Raw genomic sequence first — 19,389 nt, forward strand, 5'->3', positions numbered from 1 at the left:
TAACATCAATTTAAATCTACAGTAAGTTACTGGCAAGTAGCTGCCAGTAATACTGTAATTTCTACAGATTTTTCTAACAGTGTACAGTACATTCCTTTCCATAGACACAATGTTTTTGTGTTTTCTATTTTGTCCTTTTGTTTTTTCACATATTAATCAAAATTAAATAAAAAAAACAGACGGACAGCTAGGTAGATGAATGGACAGACAGACAGACATGGATAGACAGATTGATAGTTACTTTTTATGGAAAATATTGTTACATTACTTTTGCCGTACTTTTTATCACCTGGGTTGGGCTTGCTTGTTTGTTTTTAATAAAAAATAGAAGTTAATAAAAGTTTTTGGGCAAATGTAAAGGCCCTTTCACACCAAAATTGAAACGAATACAGAGTGTAATTTTCTGACTTTGCTTTTCACTGTTTTTATGTTTGAGATGAGTAAATGCCTGTTCACATTCAGTCTAGAATCGTCATGTTTACACAGCGCACACAATGCCGCAGCACTTACTACCCTGGACATGGGGACAGGAGAGGTGTCAGTCAATAAATGGGAAAACAAACTAACTTGCATTACTTATTTTAAAATTTAAATTTAAAAGTAATGCTTTACTTGTTACTTGAAAAAGTAATCTGATTACATAAATTACTTTACTTGTAATGCGTTACCCTCAGTGCTTAATTTGTAAATAAATATTTGCCCGATCAAAAACAGCAATTTAAAGGCACTGTGACGACACTGACCATACAACTTAAGTTTTCCCGGAACGTACAATGACGTCACTAAACAGTGACGGCACAACTGTAAGAGCATCGTTCACAAGTTTCTGCACAGCCCTACCTACAGCCTAGTGTATTATTCTGTCACGTATATACAGTAGCTATGTTGAGACCAAAAATCATTCACTTGATCAATGATATTCTCTCACCGATGACATTGTTGCCTTTTCCATTACATCGATTTATGATTCTGACTGATCTAACTCCCGTTGCTCGTGTCTCCTGATATCCTTATTAGCAGTTCCATCTTCGGGATCTCTTTTTGTCAGAAAACACCATCAGCTTTACTCGTGGATATGGAAAATGAAAATATGCTTGACTGACTTTTTGGCGATATTATCTTATTATATTTGAATAATTAATCAGGTATATACACTCTCTCCAAACTTTTACACACGTACTGCGTGCAAAACAATAAGCAGTAAGCACCAAGTAATGATAGTGATTTTGAACAAAAATCAAGCGTAGCCTTAGTTCTGGCAGGTCAAGTTTGTCAAGCTCTCATCAGCTGACTCTCAGCTGATCCACGTCTACCTATAGGAATACGACGCCTATCACAGCATCCATATATAAGCTCCTTCGGTATTATCAACAGCTTTCGCGTTTCCCAGGAGCTAAATTAAATGGCGAAATTTGGCAGGCAAAACTGCATCATCTCACTAGGAATCGTGCAATCAGGAATTTAGCGAGAGGAATTCGTTCCCCACACAGATTTCACCTCAGATTCATTCAAGTTTGTGAACTTGAGCATGCAAATTCGCTGCATTGATCATAGCTGCCTGATTTGGAAGTGACCTGAGTTAGCATTGCTTCTCGCATCGCTGCATTATTGACATAGGACTCGCTGAAGTTACTCCACGCATGAAGAAGGATATCAAGAGAAGATTAAGCATCCATGTTGGTCGTAATTCACTCTCCATTCATCTCTGAAAGTCTTCACGAAGCTAAGCTAAGTTCCTTTTCAATGCTCATCGCTAAAAGCTATCAGGGTATTGGCAACATGCTTGTTGCTAATGTTATCCGTGTTGCTTAGGCTATCTAATTGTTAATCTAAAAGCTTGTTCTAATGGCTATCTAACCTAGATGTTATTGAAACACGTTTGTTCTAAGGCAGAGTTATTATTGAAAACGTACTTTATTGCGTTATTGCGCTACGTTATTAGCGCTAATGGCTATCTGGGAGCAGAAATCATGTTCATGAATGAGGAATCACTGTATTTCATTGCTTAGCTGCGCACTGCATCTTACTCAAAGCTATTGCTGCAGAGAAGGAACACCATTCCAGAAGGGAAGCCGTCTTCATATTTTGAGCAAAGATTAATAAAAGACAATTTGCACTGAGGAAGGTTTACCACAAGATTACAGCAAAAAGCATGCACATCTGCTCCTGCATGAGAGGAATAACTGTCAACACCAACAGGTGGCAGTAGCATTTCTCACTCAAAAGGACTGGAACTTGGACAGGCGGATATACAAACCACAAGCAAGCAGCTGATTCATTTTAATAACTTAATCTTCACTTTCTTCATTCCAGACGACATACCATTCATGGGAATATGCTAATTTACTGCTTGAACAATCGGGTATTAACAACATGCTTGTTCCTATGGCTTATGTGGGTATTGGCAACATTCTCGTTTAGGTCATCGGGGTAAGGGCAACATGCTTGTTGAGTAAGCTTTTCAGGTATTGGCAACATGCTTGTTGCCTTATGCCGAGTTCAGCACGGTTTTAGCCCCGATTTTGGCTCGCCGACAGGTTTTGAGAAATCGCCGACAAATGCCCGAAATCACAGGCAAATTGGTGCTCGTTCACGCGAGTGACAATCACGCAGTATGAATGAGCAAAGACGCGATCTGAGAGAATCGCCGACGCCCGTGAGATATTTGGCATGCTAAATATCTGGACCTGTCGGCGATTCAAAATCCTGCTGTGTGAAAAGTGTTCTGACTGAAAACTACATCGGCGATGACCGACAGCCAATGAGAGAGCAAGATACAGAGCAGCGGGGAGTTCGGGAAGGAGTTATAGGCCACAATATCAGTATTTTAATAGATATATTTACAATTATATCAAACAGAAACAAAGCACAAACATTTGCTTGACCCGCAGCAACAGCAGCACATTGCAAAATTATTTATTTACCCTCAACTCTCTTTGCAGAACACACAGTCCTTGCTCCCCTTGTCTTCCCAGCCATTTCCTCATGCATAATATGTTTTTCTTTTTCTCCTTTCCGCTGCAAATCAGTGCACAGACAATTTGGATCGCAAGCTTCTTGCAGGCTATCATTTTTAATAACAATTTCAGTCTCGCGCGAGAACTGCGGTCTTACGCACGCGGGATTTTGCGCTATTTCCTTATCACTTCTCGCGTGTGTTTGGTTGCGAAACATAGTTTGCGGACCAGACAGAAGTTGTCGGCGATTCTTCCTCCTGAAAGTCATGCAGTGTGAAACCTCCTGTCGCCGATGCATCGTGCAGTGTGAACACACCAGCAACTGAATGTTACCCCAGATAGTCACGCAGTGTGAAAAGAACAGTGACCCGACTACTTTGAAAATCGTGCAGTCTGAACTCGGATTTAGCTCACTTAGTTACATAAAAAAAAAAACATAAAAAAAAAAAACATCCAAATTATTGCTGTCAGTTTGTGTTTGGGGGATATTGGCATATGGTTTTGTTTTGGGGGGTTATTTCTGCTCTCCCTGTTCTTATCCATGCTAGGCTGCAGGGAGGGAGCAGGGAGTTCTTGCCCAGAACAGAACCATACTGCCAATCCAAACTGTATGCTAACTGTCAATCGTATTTGACGATAGTGGTCCTGACAGAAATAAATATGCTGAGCGCCAGTGTGCATGCTCAGTCACCATCTAATGCAGTAGTTTCTGCCGGATCGTTTAAAAACAATGCCGGAATGCAAACATTCTAAATCTGACATTTTCCGGAACAGGATTCGGCTCAAATTAAGCACCGCTTACCCCCAAACACTCTTAATAAGTAACTAAGAATGTTTGAGTGTGTGCAGTTTACGTTGGAGAACAAAATGCTCAAGTGTCATCAAGTTATGTTTACTGCAGACCTTATTTTACTCATAAATTGAAAACCCCATTATAAAATCCAATAGGAAAATCAGTGGCGAATTAGTCTTCTGGGTTTTGGTGTCATCCCTGCACCACTCTATTAGGTTGCACGATAGTTATGTTGCTTATGTTGGTGGTATACATGTAGTGCAACAAGGCAGCTCTCTAGGTTTTGGAACAGTGCTTATGTCTCAGTGACAGTGGCACCAGTATTTTAGCAAGGTTTCTTGCGAAAATGAATCTAACACTCTGAGATTTGAGGGCGGTGGCTGTTTGTGCTGATGATGGTCAGTGGTTCCTCTCAGGCTGCGGTCTGCAAACCCATCTGTCCAGAAATTGACAGCCAGTGAGCACAGGAGCAACACAGCAGCTGTCGATAATGAGCGCCCCCAAACCCCCTCCGCATCAAGACATCAAACACTAACAGATAGATAATTGAACAGGGGAATAGATGTGAAATTAGCCTTTTAAGGTACTTCTCTTAGTCACTGTCTCTCTTGATGTGCACATTAAATGAAATCCTCACATCTCTGTGAGCTTTATATGGGTATATGCATAAATACTTGTGTTTAGTCGTTTTGTCAATATATTATTGACTGAATAAAATGTGTCTGCTTTAAAAATCTCTTGGTGGTGCATGACCTATTTGTTTGTGTGTTGTCTTTGTGCTATCCTGCCTGGTTGGAGAAGGATTGATATTATTGCCGCAGGAGGTGAAGTGAAGGGACACAAACAAAGGGCCTTGGCTTTGCTCCCAGAGGGATGCAGGGCAAAACCACTTCAGTTCACACTGGGCCACAATGACTTCCAGTGAACCCAGGATGGAAAGGACTTTTTATTAAGAAGAGCTCCAAAAGAGTAGTTCATTTATTATTTACAGGCAGCTGTGTGTTGTAAAAATGTGCATGAATGAGTTTTCTTTGGGTTTCTTTATTATATATATATATATATATATATATATATATATAAAACAAAAACAAAAACAAAAAAAAGAAGAAAAAGAAAACGGGAAAAGAAAATCAGCCTGTGACATTTAGGTTTTGTTCCAGTTGAGAGTGCCTTTCTTTCCCATTTGAGGTCTTGGAAGGACAAAGTGAAATGAAATGAAACAAAAGGGGGGAAACAATAATTCTTACAATCCGAAGACCGGAGAAGAAAGGTTACTCTCAAATTTTCTTTGCTCTTGCTGTATCCTTGTGGAAAATAGAACTCAGATTTGATCACAGAGAGTATTGTCAAAGCAGAGAAGTCTGTTATTAATTGTCATGGGCAGAATACTTTTGGTTTTGTTCAGTCAGTCAGAAATATAACAAAACTTGATAGAGGTTGACATTGAACAATTGGGGAAAGATACTGTTTTAGTTGACACTGAAGTTTTAAAAGTTCTTATTAAAGTGGCAATTTCGTTTATAAAAAAAGAAAAGAAAAAAGATGTGCGACTGACTGCACATTATCATGATTATATATTCAAAAGTAAATGAATATGCATAAAATAAATTAGATTTGAATTTGAATTATTTTAGATGTTTTACCTATCCCTTACAAAACAATCAGCCTAGCGAAAACACTGAAACAATATTACAGTAATATTAATATTGAAGCTGTCTGATAAGTCTAACAGTTCTACAATCATTTGTAGTTGCATTTGTATGAACGAGAGGGTGAGACTAGTGTAAGAGACATAAATGGAGAATAGTAGGGAATACATAAAATTTATATATTTTGAAAATGAAAATGAAAATGATGTCATTAATTACTCACTCACTCTCATATAGTTCCAAACCCGTAGGACTTTTGTTCATCTTCACAAACGAAGATATCGTTAATGAAATCTGAGAGATTTCAGCTACACAATTACCACTTTAATGCTTCAAAAAGTTAATTAAGAGATCGTAAAACTAATTCATATGAATTAAGCGGAATTAATGAATTATGAATTAATATGAATTAAAATTTTAGTCCAAAATTTTCTGAAAAGACACAATCACTTTATACAATGACCAGACTGAATTTAGGCTTTAATTCACATATAACCATTCTGTTCTGAAGATAAACGAAAGTCTTACGGGTTTGGAACGACATGAGGGTGAGTAATTAATGACAGAATTTTCATTTTTGGGTGAACTATCCCTTTAATAATTAGAATGTTTTCTTGAGCACCAAATCATTAAATCAGAATGATTTCTGAAGGATCATGTGGGAATAATGGAATAATGATGCTGAAAATTCAGCTTTACCATCACAGGAATAAATTACATTTTCAAATATATTCCAGTAGAAAAAAGCAGTAAGATTATTTGACAATTTTAATGAATTTTAGATCAAATTGACTGCATAAGATACTTCTTTCAAAAACATAAAATCTTGCTGACCCCAAACTTTTGAATTGAAGTATGTCACCACTGGATGCTGCAATTGATCAGAATCTGGTATTCCAGAGATCTCTGCAAGAAATGAAATTAATATGTTTTACAGTAGTGGTGTTTGTAATATTACTTGTCATCATGGACATACTTTGAGCTGGAGTAATGGAATTAAATCTTGCAACAACGTAAAATGTGTATTCAAGAATTCGGAATAGTCTTTGATAAGACAACCACTAGACACACGTGTAAAGGCTTTTTCCTTTAGGACTGCCATTACCTCTGACTGGACTCAGAGATAATGATACAATGCTTGGCTTTATTTCAAGAGCCACTCCAAGCTTTTCCCATTTGATGACCTTTCACCTCCCCACCATCACAAATCAAACGAGTCGGAAAGCGTGAAAGAGCCAAATTAAGTTGTTCTGCTGGACATGAAACACTAATCACATTTTGATATATTGAGTGGTTTCAGTACACTTCAATAAAACATTATTCTTAGGGTCAGAAGGGTCCCAAGGGAGAAAAAAATGAACCTTGACCCTTCCTCTGAAGTTCACAGAGCGAGTCCTTTTGTTAGTCTACTAAAACTCTCTCTGCTCTTCAGGGCAATGCATTTACACATGGTACGAAGTGAGTTTCTACAAACTTGATGTGAAAACGGGCTCAGCCTGTCAATGAAAGCTCTTATTATGCATTGAAACCTCAGAATATCATGCAAGGTTACAGCACCAGAGCAGTGCTCTCAAATCTCCCACAACCGCTTTAGTACATCAAAAATAGTGGGAAGAAGCAACGGCATCTGAACATGAAATAAAAATGCAGTTTTGAAGTTTTCACCGGAAGGTCTATCTGCTTGCATATAAAATGATCATTAGATTTAGTTACTGATACACAATGACTGCAGTGATCTTTTGTCCCCTTTTCACTCATGTGTGTTCTGTGTGTTTACCACTTCAAAGGCAGTTCTGCGGGCTGGAAAAATCAGCTCCACATCGCCCCCTAAGACATTCATAGTTGGATCCAACCAAGCACCAGCTCTGATCCAAGAACCATCACCACTTTTGTGGAAAAGGTGTATTAGATGAGAAATATCCAGCTCTTCTCCCCCTTTTGCTCTGCTTTTCTGTGCTGACACCTCATGGAACTGCCAATCCAACAAATCCCCAAATAAATGTAATGTTTTCAACTTAATGACTGGAGTGTGCCAGAGCTGGTTATTTATTTTTATTTTTATTTTTGGTGGAGACAGGAAATAAACCTGTTTGGCTAAGGCTGTTTTCTATCTTGCACTGTAAATGCCCTTTCTAGACATTTCTCGAATATTATTCTTGAGTGACTGAGTGATATGATTTGTCATTCTGAAGTAGAATTTCATCTGTCTTTGGTTTGTCCATTGCTTGATTTATGCATTTGTTCATTCATTAATTCATTTAACATTTCTCCAGGGCTGCAGACAAAAGGTCAGCCTCTCAAAGAATATGGTAAATATTGTATTAATACCATCAGAGATTCCTCTTCAGTGTTAAGTTGGTTTTCATCTAAAATGTATACTTTATTTTATTTCAGATTTTTACAGTTTTGTTTAACTCTGTTCCTCTGTATTTAGGATGATTCACATGATGTCAAATCTATAGCAGAAATGTGCTATCCAAGATAATGTCCGTGTAAGCAGTGACAGAAGTGGTTTTCCAAAGGTATTCCTGACACTTCCGGAATTAATATCCCTCACAGTAGATTTTTCTCTCACTCACACCGTTCCAAACTTACTCCTCCTGATAATATCTCACCTTGGGATCCTGGTGCAGAATAGAAATGCTCAAGCAACTTTTACCATAATAACAGTCACAAATATCAATAAAATAAGTTGCATGCACAACTGAATTTGGCTCACTGTATACTAATAAAATACATCAGTACTGTTGTACTGTTATGTTATAAACCCCTTTTCAGTTGGTAAACATGGTGACGTTTTTTTGTGGACGGAGCTTAGGTGGTGGCAGAATGATCCCTCTGGCCGCTTCACTAACGTTAGTTTGCAAGTTTTGTTAGTTTGTTTTTTAATAATGACTGGAGAAAATTCAATTTTATCTTAAAGGGGTGGTTCAGGATTTTCAACATCGGACCTCATTTTCAAGTGAGCCTGTTTGTCATTCATCAGTGGAGACCGTTTTCAAAAAAATTCATCCAGTCCTTACTTTTGGATAGTTCGCTAGTGCTAGGCTAGCGCGAGACAACGGTAGATGCGTTAGCCTGCCATTAAAAACAGTTTTACCCACTCCACAGTACATCAAAAGCAAATCAATTATAACGCCAGACTACCGATATAAATGTCTGTTGAGAGAATAATGTTAGAAATCAAACTACCCTTTCATCGCATTGCAATAGTTATACTTTGTTCCCTGTGTTTATTAGCACAGTCTACAGCAGCGGCGGAGTGATATTAAGTTATCTAGGCAACCGAGACTACTACTAGCTAGCTAGACGTCCCGACTGTAGTGCGCTTCTTTTCTGTGTTTACTTTTCGGCGCAGTACTAACCGGAGCAAAGTAAAATTCCGCCACTGCTGAGAAACTAGTTCCTGTAAATGTAATGCGATCATTGAGATGCAAGTGTAGTTTGAATTCTAACATTATTCTCTCAACAGACATTTACATCGATAGTCTGGCGTTATATAATTTATTTGCTTTTGGTGTACTGTGGAGTGGGTAAAACTGTTTTTAATGGCAGGCTAACGCATCTACCGTTGACTCGCGCTAGCCTAGCACCAGCGAACTATCCAAAAGTAAGGACTGGATGAATTTTTTTGAAAACTGTCTCCACTGATGAATGACAAACAGGCTCACTTGAAAATGAGGTCCGATGTTGAAAATCCTGAACCACCCCTTTAATGTGCAAGGTCACTCACTGTCCAGGACCGCGATTGTTATTTGCAAAAGTTCATTTTAACGGACATCTCAGATTGGCTGACCCGTGCACGCTCAGTCAATGGACGATCTGACAGGATTAACGTTAACGCTACCTCCAGTTGAGTGGCCTGACTTCTACAACTACCTGATAGAGAAACTGCGTAACGAGAAACTGAGGGCATATAAATATTTAGATGCCTATAACTGTACTAAATGGTCACGTACAAGACTTGTGTGGTAGCCTACGATCCGCAGTTCTGCCTAGCCAGCGCCAAGGCCAGACAGAAGACGACAATGTAAAGAGTGACATTACGGTGCAATTTTAATGATGTGAATATTTTCTAGAAATAAAAATTCCAGATGCAGCATATTCATTTTTTTAACTATGTATTTGATTACCCTTTCTTACCAGGATCTTCAAAAAGTCTAGTCACAATCAATCAAAACAATGTATACAATCATAGATGATTCACAAATAATCACAATCATTTAGAAAACATTATGCGATAAAATGTCAAATTGGAGCCTGTACTCTGTCGATTCTTCACAACAAGATGACATTTAATAACAATAATAATAATTTAAAGGAGCCGTATGTAAGATTGTGGCCAAAACTGGTACTGCAATCACTTTTAAATTACTGTAGAGCGGTGTATCCCCTCCCCCTCCCCCCTGACTCGAGGTTGCCAGATAGGCTGCAGGATCCAGCAGGAACGTAGGCTGCTACGTAGCTGTGGTAACTAGAGCAGAGCTGGCAACCCGGATGCCGAAGCACTACTGACTTTGTGATTGGTAGATAGGTGGAGGGTGGCGCTTCAGGCCAAAACACAACATGACAACATCAACATCAGTTGACGGCTGCAACTTCACTTTTTAAATGACAATATCCTGGCCGTACTACTGTTGTCAGTGATATAAGTGTTTGCAATGCACATGATTTCTTAATGTCTAGTGACATATCAGGGCCATTTTATGATCAATTGAAATACATTTCTTACATACAGCTCCTTTAAAGGTGAACTAAGTAACTTTTTTTACCTTAACTGAACAGCTTCGGAGTCATTGGAATGGTTATATTACTTATTTCGGGTTGAATGGTGGTCGTTTCGCACCCCCCTGGTGCCCGTGAGCGGAAAATACGCACTTGCAACTTTGGGGCTGCGGGCCGCCGGCCGCCGCGTCAGGAAGTATCGCGTGATATCAGGTCTCGCGATGTAAACAATTGCTTTACGGCCAAAAGAAATCTGCTAAAATGCCGTCATTATTGCGCTCCCTCACGCTGTTTGAACCCGAATGAAGAAGACGTTTTAAAGAATGTCCCATCTCCTTTGATGTCGTTGATCTACTAGCCTCTGGTGTCTGAGAATAGCCAACGAGTTTTTACAACAGTGTTGTCAAATATCTATTCCGAAGCTGTGGGGGGAGCTCTAGAGAGAAACCTGCGAGCAAAAAGCGAGAATACAGCGAAGAAATCCCAAAGTAACTGAATGCAGCTTTAAGCTCCTTATTATGTAGCCAAATCTGTGCTGGTTTGAATTGGCCGCCTCCAGTTTCCCTTTGTTTTGTCACCAGCTAACGGGGTGACGTAACTGTGACGTCAGCTCGAAATTGATCTATTGGTCAGTGGTTTATTGCAGCAGATGTCAGTTTTAGTTTAAACCTTATGGTAGAATCCTGCCGATACAATACTGTACAGTATATTTTGCAAAGTCGTAAAAATAGAGACTGTTCTCACTGGCACATCAGGCTCATGTCCATGTTTTGCACCAAAGGCAGCATTACTCGGTTTTAGGAGATTTCCTATGCCATATGACAGATGTGTCCTCTGAGCATGTTGCTGTCTCATATCACTGGAACAAGGTTAGGATTCATTCCTCCCCCTGTCCTCCCTCCCCCCACAGTGCATCCATCAGAACAACATGATGAAGCCCCATTTTGCTTCCAACATGTAACTGAAAACAGTCTCCTCTGGGAAAGAATTTTTAAAGAAAACAAATTCTTTAAAATGAAAACGTGTGTTAGGTTATGAGGTATATGCAGAGAGTATGACTGACTGAGCATTCTATGTTTGACGGACTGGAGCATTAGGTGGCTGATAGATGCATAAATAATGTTTGAATAGCTTTGGAGAACACTGCCACTCAGGGGTAAAGAGAAACCCAGAGGCTCCAGCAAGCTCTAGAGGCTCACCATCAAGTGACTGTTGTATAAAGTGTTGCATAGATAAGTACACACACACACACACACACACACACACACACACACACACACACACACACACAAAAAAAAAACCCTAAATGCCTTTTGTGTCAAAAGCTAGACGCAGGGGTGATTCTAGTGCCAGTTTGATATTCAGGGATTAACCCAGACCTCTGCGTATGTTTATCCAGGGCATCCTTTGAAGTGGAATGTTAGAATATCATACACTCTTTTAAAGAAACACTGAAATATTTCCAGTGAGGAGTCATTTTGTGAGAAGTAAATCTGTCAATATTACTGGAGCTAAAAATAAAAGGTCCCACTAACACTTCTAAGAAAACATGACCTGGCATGGAAACCGAAAAACACAAGACTGGAGAGAAACTTTACATAAAAACAGCTTTCTTCTGCTTTAGAGTAATCCTGCATTGCTTAGACACTGGTGTTAAGAGGAAAATACACATTTCCTCATACACATGATCAGCATGCATTATGTATTTGGGCTGTAGGGCCGTATTTGGGCTGTAGGACACATTAGTGGGAAACACTTTGTTGTCGCATTTATTTGTCTTTGTTGTCCCAATAAAGTCCCTCATAATTAACTGATGACACTAAGTAATTTCTTTACAATTAGAAAAACACATTTGCATTTGTCAGAGGAGTAACGACACTCCTTCAGAATCCCACACAGGTGTAATGTTAGGTGAGGTATGCTTATTTATTTATGGTTAGAAGATAGATAGAAGTTTTCACAGTAAGGGGTGCCACCTTCCACACAGAGTAAATATAGAGGTAGGAGATCTCCATTTACAGAGAACAATATTGAAAATATACACAGATATAATGCATATATATGCACTCCCAGATTATATCAAGGGATGTATTCATGTAGATGAGGCTTAAAAGGATAGTTCAATCAAAAATTACAATTCTGTCATCATTTACTAACCCTCATGTCGTTCCACGCCTGAATTATTATTATTATTTTTTTTTTTTGTGCAACCCAAGATTTTTTGGTGTCCATTGACTTCCAATGTATGAAAAAAGAAAAGAAAAAGACATTGATAAAAATATCTTCTTCCATTTAATGATTGGTTATTATTATAAATCGTATATACTTATATTATACATCAATATATTAGTCAGACTGAGTTCTAGAATTTTTATTTTTTATTTTTTTAGCAAATACATTTCAGTATTACTATTTATTTCTAATGGATCCATGCTTTCATGTATATGTATATGTATATATATATATTTCTTTATAACTCTTTAGAACTATAAGTTCTTTATATAACTCTTTGAATAGTTTTAGCATGTTATTGAATATTGCAATGTTCATTTATTTAGTCTTGGAGGATTAGATCATCTATGCTGCTGCTGTTGATTATTTCTGCTAATAGATACACTGACTCGCTCTGTGAGCATGTAAGATCTTCTGCTGCTGCATAAATATACATAAGAACATATACATAAATGCCATAGCAGATCTAAGCAGGTGGAGCTGGGGGAGGAGGGGTTTTCAGAGGAACTAGCTCACAGAGGAACTAGCTTACAAACTGTAAATCGTTTGTAAAGCTGTTCTAATTGTGAAATGTAATGTAATCAGTGGGGATTTCTTTAAGACTGCAAGGGAAGCTCGGCTTCCCCTATAATGTAAAAAGTTAATGGTCAAATATGTACTATTGTGTTAACATTTTATTGACTAAAAGTGCGTTAGAACACGTTCATCTCGAAGACGAGTTCGTTCAGAATCAGCTACATATAGCAGGTCGGCTGACTTGATTTCCTTCTCATACATTCCCGTAGCGTCACAGTGCATTTCCCTGTTGAAACCTAGTGTCCATTGACTTTAGTGGGGCTGCTTTGAACAGTTTTTTTCAGTGCTTCGAAACTAGACGGTCATTGGATAAATGCTGCGATTATGTCCCGCCCACGGACGCTCAGCGTCTCTGGGGGTGAATGGAGGAGTGCGCTGGCCTGGACTACGGGCTTCTGCGTGATGATTGGAAGGTCTGTTGAAAGACTGCATCTCCTTTTGATTGACAGTGATTTTGTACTATAAAAAGTTGCTGATGCTGAAGCTATTCGAGCTCAGTCCCATCGCGGATTTTGCAAGTGTAGTCGAAAGACAAACTTTCATTTTCTTGAAAAGGAACGTAGGGCAGAATTTACATATAAATAAATGGACATTTTTTATGATGCAGGTCGAAAATATGCTTCCCCTCTTTGAAAGACCAGCAGCCGCCACTGAATGTAATGTAATGAAATGTCTAACGAAAGAAATGTACACGTGCTCCCTACCACGCGTAAATGGTGCATAAAACATTTGAACATTCTGTGTTCTTTTAGGCAAACTGATGACACATTATGTACTGTAATAATGTTTCATGAGTTCATTTGCCCTGTCTTTGCTCATTTTCTTTTTGTAGCTGTTCAACTTTGGGTAAAACACAGTGCTTGTCACATTTTACCCAGCCCTCCAATCACAGAACAATGATCTATCTATCTATCTATCTATCTATCTATCTATCTATCTATCTATCTATCTATCTATCTATCTATCTATCTATCTATCTATCTATCTATCTATCTATCTATCTATCTATCTATCTATCTATCTATCTATCTATCTACAGTATCTATCTATCTATCTATCTATCTATCTATCTATCTATCTATCTATCAGTATAGTACAGTATACGTACTGTACATTTATTTTATTTTACATTTATTTAATGTTAAACAGTACAGTATATACATACATTTATTTTATTTTACATTTATTTTATGTTATGCATCCCTTTTATGTAACACACATACATGTATGTATCCTGTTGTACATAGGTACTGTATGTATGTATGTATATGTATGTATCCTGTTGTACATAGGAACTGTATGTATGTATGTATATGTATATATCCTGTTGTACATGCTTAATACTAATCAGTACTAAGTAAGAGAGATCAAAAAGTTTGTTTTGGTTCTTGAATTTTTAATGCCTTTCGATAAGCCTTAAAACACTGCTTTTCTCCAAACGTTTCATCCCACAGAGATGTGACCTGTTAAGCTAATTGCATTTATAGAAGAAAACTATGCATTAGGGAGATGCGTTTTACATAATTTTGTTTGGCAATAGAAAAACACTATATTCAGCACAAGAGTGCTCGCCTATGAAAGAAGCTAAAAAGTGTGAAAGTAGGGTCAAGATCAATACGGTATTTCTGCATCTTCTGTGTCATCCGATCCTAGATCGGGAGACAGGCACTAATTCAAATTCGTGCCGGAGCCCGGTGATGCTACCATTAATTCCTGATAAGAAAGGACCGTTGTACTGCTTTCCTTAATCTTTGACTGATGCTTCTGCACAATCAATATCCTTTCTTTCTCTTTTTCCCTTTTTCTTTGTTTTTTTTTCCCTTGAAGATTGATTGTTCAGAGTTGTGAGCTGTTTATGCTCACTCCTCAAGCCTCATTATTGTCGCAATTAGGATGTCTTCTGGGACTAAGCTGGGGGTGGATGGGTGGGGGGCCGACATTAAAATCCACTGACCCTCCTGATGTTCTCATCTTGTCCGGGATGTTCAGCGAAGCAGCCTTTGATGGCAACTTATTGTGGTCAAGGGGTAAGAAAGCATCTCAAACAAGTGGATTAAGTGAGAGAGCGAGAGAACGAGAGGGGGCTGCGAGTGTATACGTATGTGTATGTGTGTGTGTGTGAGAGAGAGAGAGCGGGAGACGGAGAGAGAAAGCGAGAGGACTGAGAGCGTGGGGGGTGTTTGAGTTGTCGCTGCTTGTGCCGGTGAAGAGGAAATAATCAGTGTTGCTTCCTCATGAATTATTAAGAAGCCCCCCCAGCCTCTTTTAGCTTGAGCCAAAATGCTGCATTTTTATCTGTGTCTTTAAAGCAAAGAAGAGGTTTGGTATATGTTTTTTTTTGTTGTTGTTATTTGTTTTCCTAGGTGTATCACAGCTGGTAAGCAGGACTCGTAAGCGTGCTGAACAAGTGCTCAGATGAGCAGTCCGAGCGCAGCACCACGAGCATCAGCACTGAAGAGCTGGAACTGAGAGACAGAGGCAATTCCCTCCACTGCACGCGACTGCAACGGCCGCCCTCGCTCTCGCTCTGCATGCCTTTTTTTCCCTTCCTTTCTTTCTGGAGTTGAGATCTTGTTCATCAGAGCAACGGGAGTTAGTGGAAACTGGGGCTCCAAGCTGTTATCCAAGCATCCCAAACGCAGACCTGGCTGCCCACATGCCGATCGAATTTGTTTGCAAAATCAAATTTGCAGAGGAGGATGAGAAGCAAAAAGGCAACCAGGATGGGGACAAAGAGAGCCTGATCGAGGAGAGCTGCAGCCCCCCAGTCAAGGACCTGGCCGGCTTTGCCAGTGGTAGCTCTCTCCATGGAATTAACCACATCTTTGTGTCGGGCCGGCTGGGCGTCAGACAGACCCTCTGGGCTCTTGCGTTTCTGGTGTCCCTGGCTCTCTTTCTGTACCAGGCGGCAAAGTGTGCCATCTCCTACCTGGAGCATCCTCACGTCACTGCGTTGAACGAGGAGGCCACCCCGGAGATGGTGTTCCCCGCCGTGACCATCTGCAACATCAACCGTTTCCGCTTTTCCGCTCTTACCGACGCCGACATCTACCACCTGGCCAACCTGACCGGCTTGCCCCCAAAAAACAAGGACGGCCACAAGCCCACCGATTTGGAGTATCCGGCACCGGACATGCAGGACATCTTTAACCGGACGGGTCACCAGCTGGAAGAGATGCTGAAGAGCTGCAACTTCAGTGGGCAGAACTGCTCGGCCGGAAACTTTACAGTGGTAAGCTTGAGGAAAGTTTCTGATAGCGATTTTAAAAGTTGCACTTTTGCTTTAGGAAGTTAACTTTAGAGGAAAAGGAAATGGCAAAAACCACATTTGGTCATTTATTTTTAGAATCAAAAACATGATGGAGGTGTAATGAGCAATAAATGTCCATTTTCCTGTATCATACTGCAGGAATAGTGAGTTTATTTGCACTTTAGGACTGAATGTTCTGTTCTCAGTTAAAACTTAGGAGTCTGCAGGTGTTGCAAACAAAGTCAATTTATCTTTACAAGAGAAAACAGTTTCTGTCAGCGGTGAGGTGGATAGATATGCTTTCTTCTCTGTTTTCCCCTGTAGTGACTATTCATTTGGACATAGTCTTTGTAAATAGGGCACAGACTGGGCTTGCTACCCTCATTGTGTTCACAGTAGGGATCCTGTTTCCCTGTACTCATGATTTCTTATAATGTACCGACAACAGCGGGAGATTCAGCTGTTCTCCTCAAGGGAGAAGAGCAGGGTGCATTTGTATATTTACTTTTCTGATGTTTGCTACCTCAGCCAGTGTCAGTCACTGAAAGTGCGCATGGCAACAGTATTGCTTTGTAAAAACTCTCGCTCACTTTTCATCCCGCCTATGCCAAGAGTGAAGTTTCCTCGATGTTGTATTTCAATCCTGTCACTGCTGGAATTCAATATTTAGAGTCTGAGATCATACATGATTTTTGCATTAGTTAAATTGGTTAAAACAAATTCCATAAGCCCCTCAAGTGCACTCCAGAAGGTCTTATATGTGTCCATCATGCCATATTTATTAAAGTTATGTGTGCTGATGGATGGATGAATGAATATTGCTTTGGTAATGGCAAAGAACATTTGTCAAGTCATAATAGGATGTGTTGGACATACATAGCCTTACCTTCCAGAGACAGATACATTCTCCGTCTTATCCTGATAACATGGAGTGACCCTTTGATGTGTCGTAGAGCTTTAGTCTTCTGTTCTACTCAAGGTTTCTCTCTCAGGTAGATATATATGTTTGATCCTAAGTACCATTTATGATACAAGAAATTAAAAGTGACAGTTGAGACTCTCTCGGCTTCTCTGTTCCACTGCTACTTTCTTTTACCTCTTCTGTATGGTTTCTCTCCCCATTGGCCATAGCAGGGAAAGTACTGTTCTGCAGAAAGATAAAAGCAACGCTGAGAAGAGAAAGTGGTAAAACATGTGACAGGCAAATGTGAAGTGTTGTCCTCACTGTTGTTTGTGCTTGCTGCATCAGACATTAAAAGACACATTTTCTCACCGTAATGTCGTTCCAAAGCTGTATGACTTTTTTTCTTTCTCTGTGGAGCCCATTGGAGAAATTCTTAAAAATGTATTTTAGTCCAGTATCACTGAATTGGGACTAAAGCTTTCAAGCCTAAAAGTCTCATAAAAGTAGTATGTATGACTTTAGCATTTTAAATGCGAGTCTTCTGGAGCCACATAATAGCTTTGTGAGATGAATATTTGAGGAACAGAATAGAATTTCATTATTGCATTAAAATCATCTGGCCTTGGCCTCTTTGATATGTTCTCAGGAGATAATGAGAGAAGTAACAATGTCTGATTCATTAACAAATGATTCTTTTGAGTGATATCTTTTTATTAAATCAGTTGGTTTGATGATTCATTCACAAACCAGGTCAGATTGACTTCTTCTGACTCATGACTCTCCTGTTCCATTAGCAGTGATTAATAGCTATTGGAGGGAAGTCTTATCATTGAATATCAACTTAAATTCCTTACAGAAAGTTATTTTATGATTTCAAAAGACTTAAGGTGTGGTCCATTAGTAAAATTTCTCAGACAAAAGAAGGTCCATTGTCAATAGTGTAGCAATGTATTGAAGTACAGCTTTAGAAGTTCGAATAGCTTTCCGTTGGTCAGTCTGGTGATTCCACTTGACCAACCTGAACACAATCCGAAGTCTGCATGGTTAAATTGAAATGACTGGATTTTGTCTGCAAAAATTCGCTGAACCTACTAAATGAAAGCCTCAATTACCGTTCATTGTAACTGCATGACAAAAAAATCAAACAAACATGCATTCTTCATAATTTCTCCATTTGTCTTTCACTGCAGAAAGAAAGTCCTACAGGTTTGGAACAACATGAGGTTTTTTTTAGAATTATCTTAAGAAGTATTTGATTCTGAAGATGGGATGGGCTATCCCATGTCAGGCACGGGCCTCTCACGAGCCACAGAAGTACTTCTTTATTAATGAATCTGCTTGGAAAGTTCCCTGCTCCACCATTCTCTCCCATCAGCCCTGTGATCTGTGTCTGAGAGGCTGTCAGTTAGATTAGTTACAGGCATCTTGCTGTCTCCACGCATGACGAGACACTTCCTCCATCCCACGGGCTGCGCAGCCCAGGCAGAAAAACAAGGAGCAATTTTGAGAAGCATCTCTTTAGCCTTTCCTGTGTGACAAGATTGCAGATGTAAGAGTAACCGGGATCACTGCGACCATCCCGGAAGCTTCGTATTAACAGCAGACGACTGATATTTTTAGCATGAAGTGTGAGAGATGACCTTAGCTGAGCTCGCTGGCCTCTGGGTGCGAGCGGATCACTAGCCTGAGGAAAAGAGCACACGGCGTGCTCGTGTCTAGCCGATTCCAGATGCTGTGTTTATTTAATGACTGCATCAGCAGGGAAAGCGGTATATTTTCGATCAATCACATCCCTGGCATTTAGCCCCACTACTTGGTTTCGGCAATTGCACTCATAATATGAGCTGTTCATTTGTCATTCCCACGCCCTGTGTCCTAGAGCTCTTCCCGTTCAGAAACATTGCGACAATAATCATTATACCAAAAGAACAGAGGTACTTTTGAAAGTCTGCATCGTGAATCATCAGATGGTTTCATAATCAAACAAAAGGGCCAAAAATCTAAGAGAATTTTCTAATTGGATGTGCATATCCATTTGTTGCCAAGCACAAATGTTTAATATACTGGTCTTTGATTTATGCTGATGTTAATAAAAATAGCATTTCCATTTTGCCTCATTGAGGTAAATGAATTATGTAACTGCATTCCAGCATTTTGTCTGTCTTGTGGATACAAGAATTTCCTCTTCCTAGAAAGCTTATTGCAGTTGACATGCATAACACATTTCAAATTTTACAAACAGCACATCAGTCTGGAATGTTCATGAAGTTTGTATTTATGTAAAATGAATAGGTCTTTGAATT

The 19,389-nt window shown here is 39.4% G+C and overlaps 1 protein-coding gene across 1 annotated transcript in view; it reads left to right on the plus strand.

The window, feature by feature from the left end:
• The first annotated feature begins 15,066 nt into the window (after window positions 1–15,066).
• asic4a (acid-sensing (proton-gated) ion channel family member 4a) overlaps window positions 15,067–19,389 on the plus strand; it is a 111,177-nt gene continuing 106,854 nt past the window's right edge. Inside the window, exon 1 of the mRNA XM_084420298.1 lies at window positions 15,067–16,164. Within this exon, the coding sequence (XP_084276424.1) occupies window positions 15,589–16,164 (576 nt within the window). The 5' untranslated portion in view covers window positions 15,067–15,588. The remainder of the gene's footprint in view (window positions 16,165–19,389) is intronic.

The sequence above is a fragment of the Rutilus rutilus genome, assembly GCF_951802725.1.
Source record: "Rutilus rutilus genome assembly, chromosome: 10".
Lineage (NCBI taxonomy): Eukaryota > Metazoa > Chordata > Actinopteri > Cypriniformes > Leuciscidae > Rutilus > Rutilus rutilus.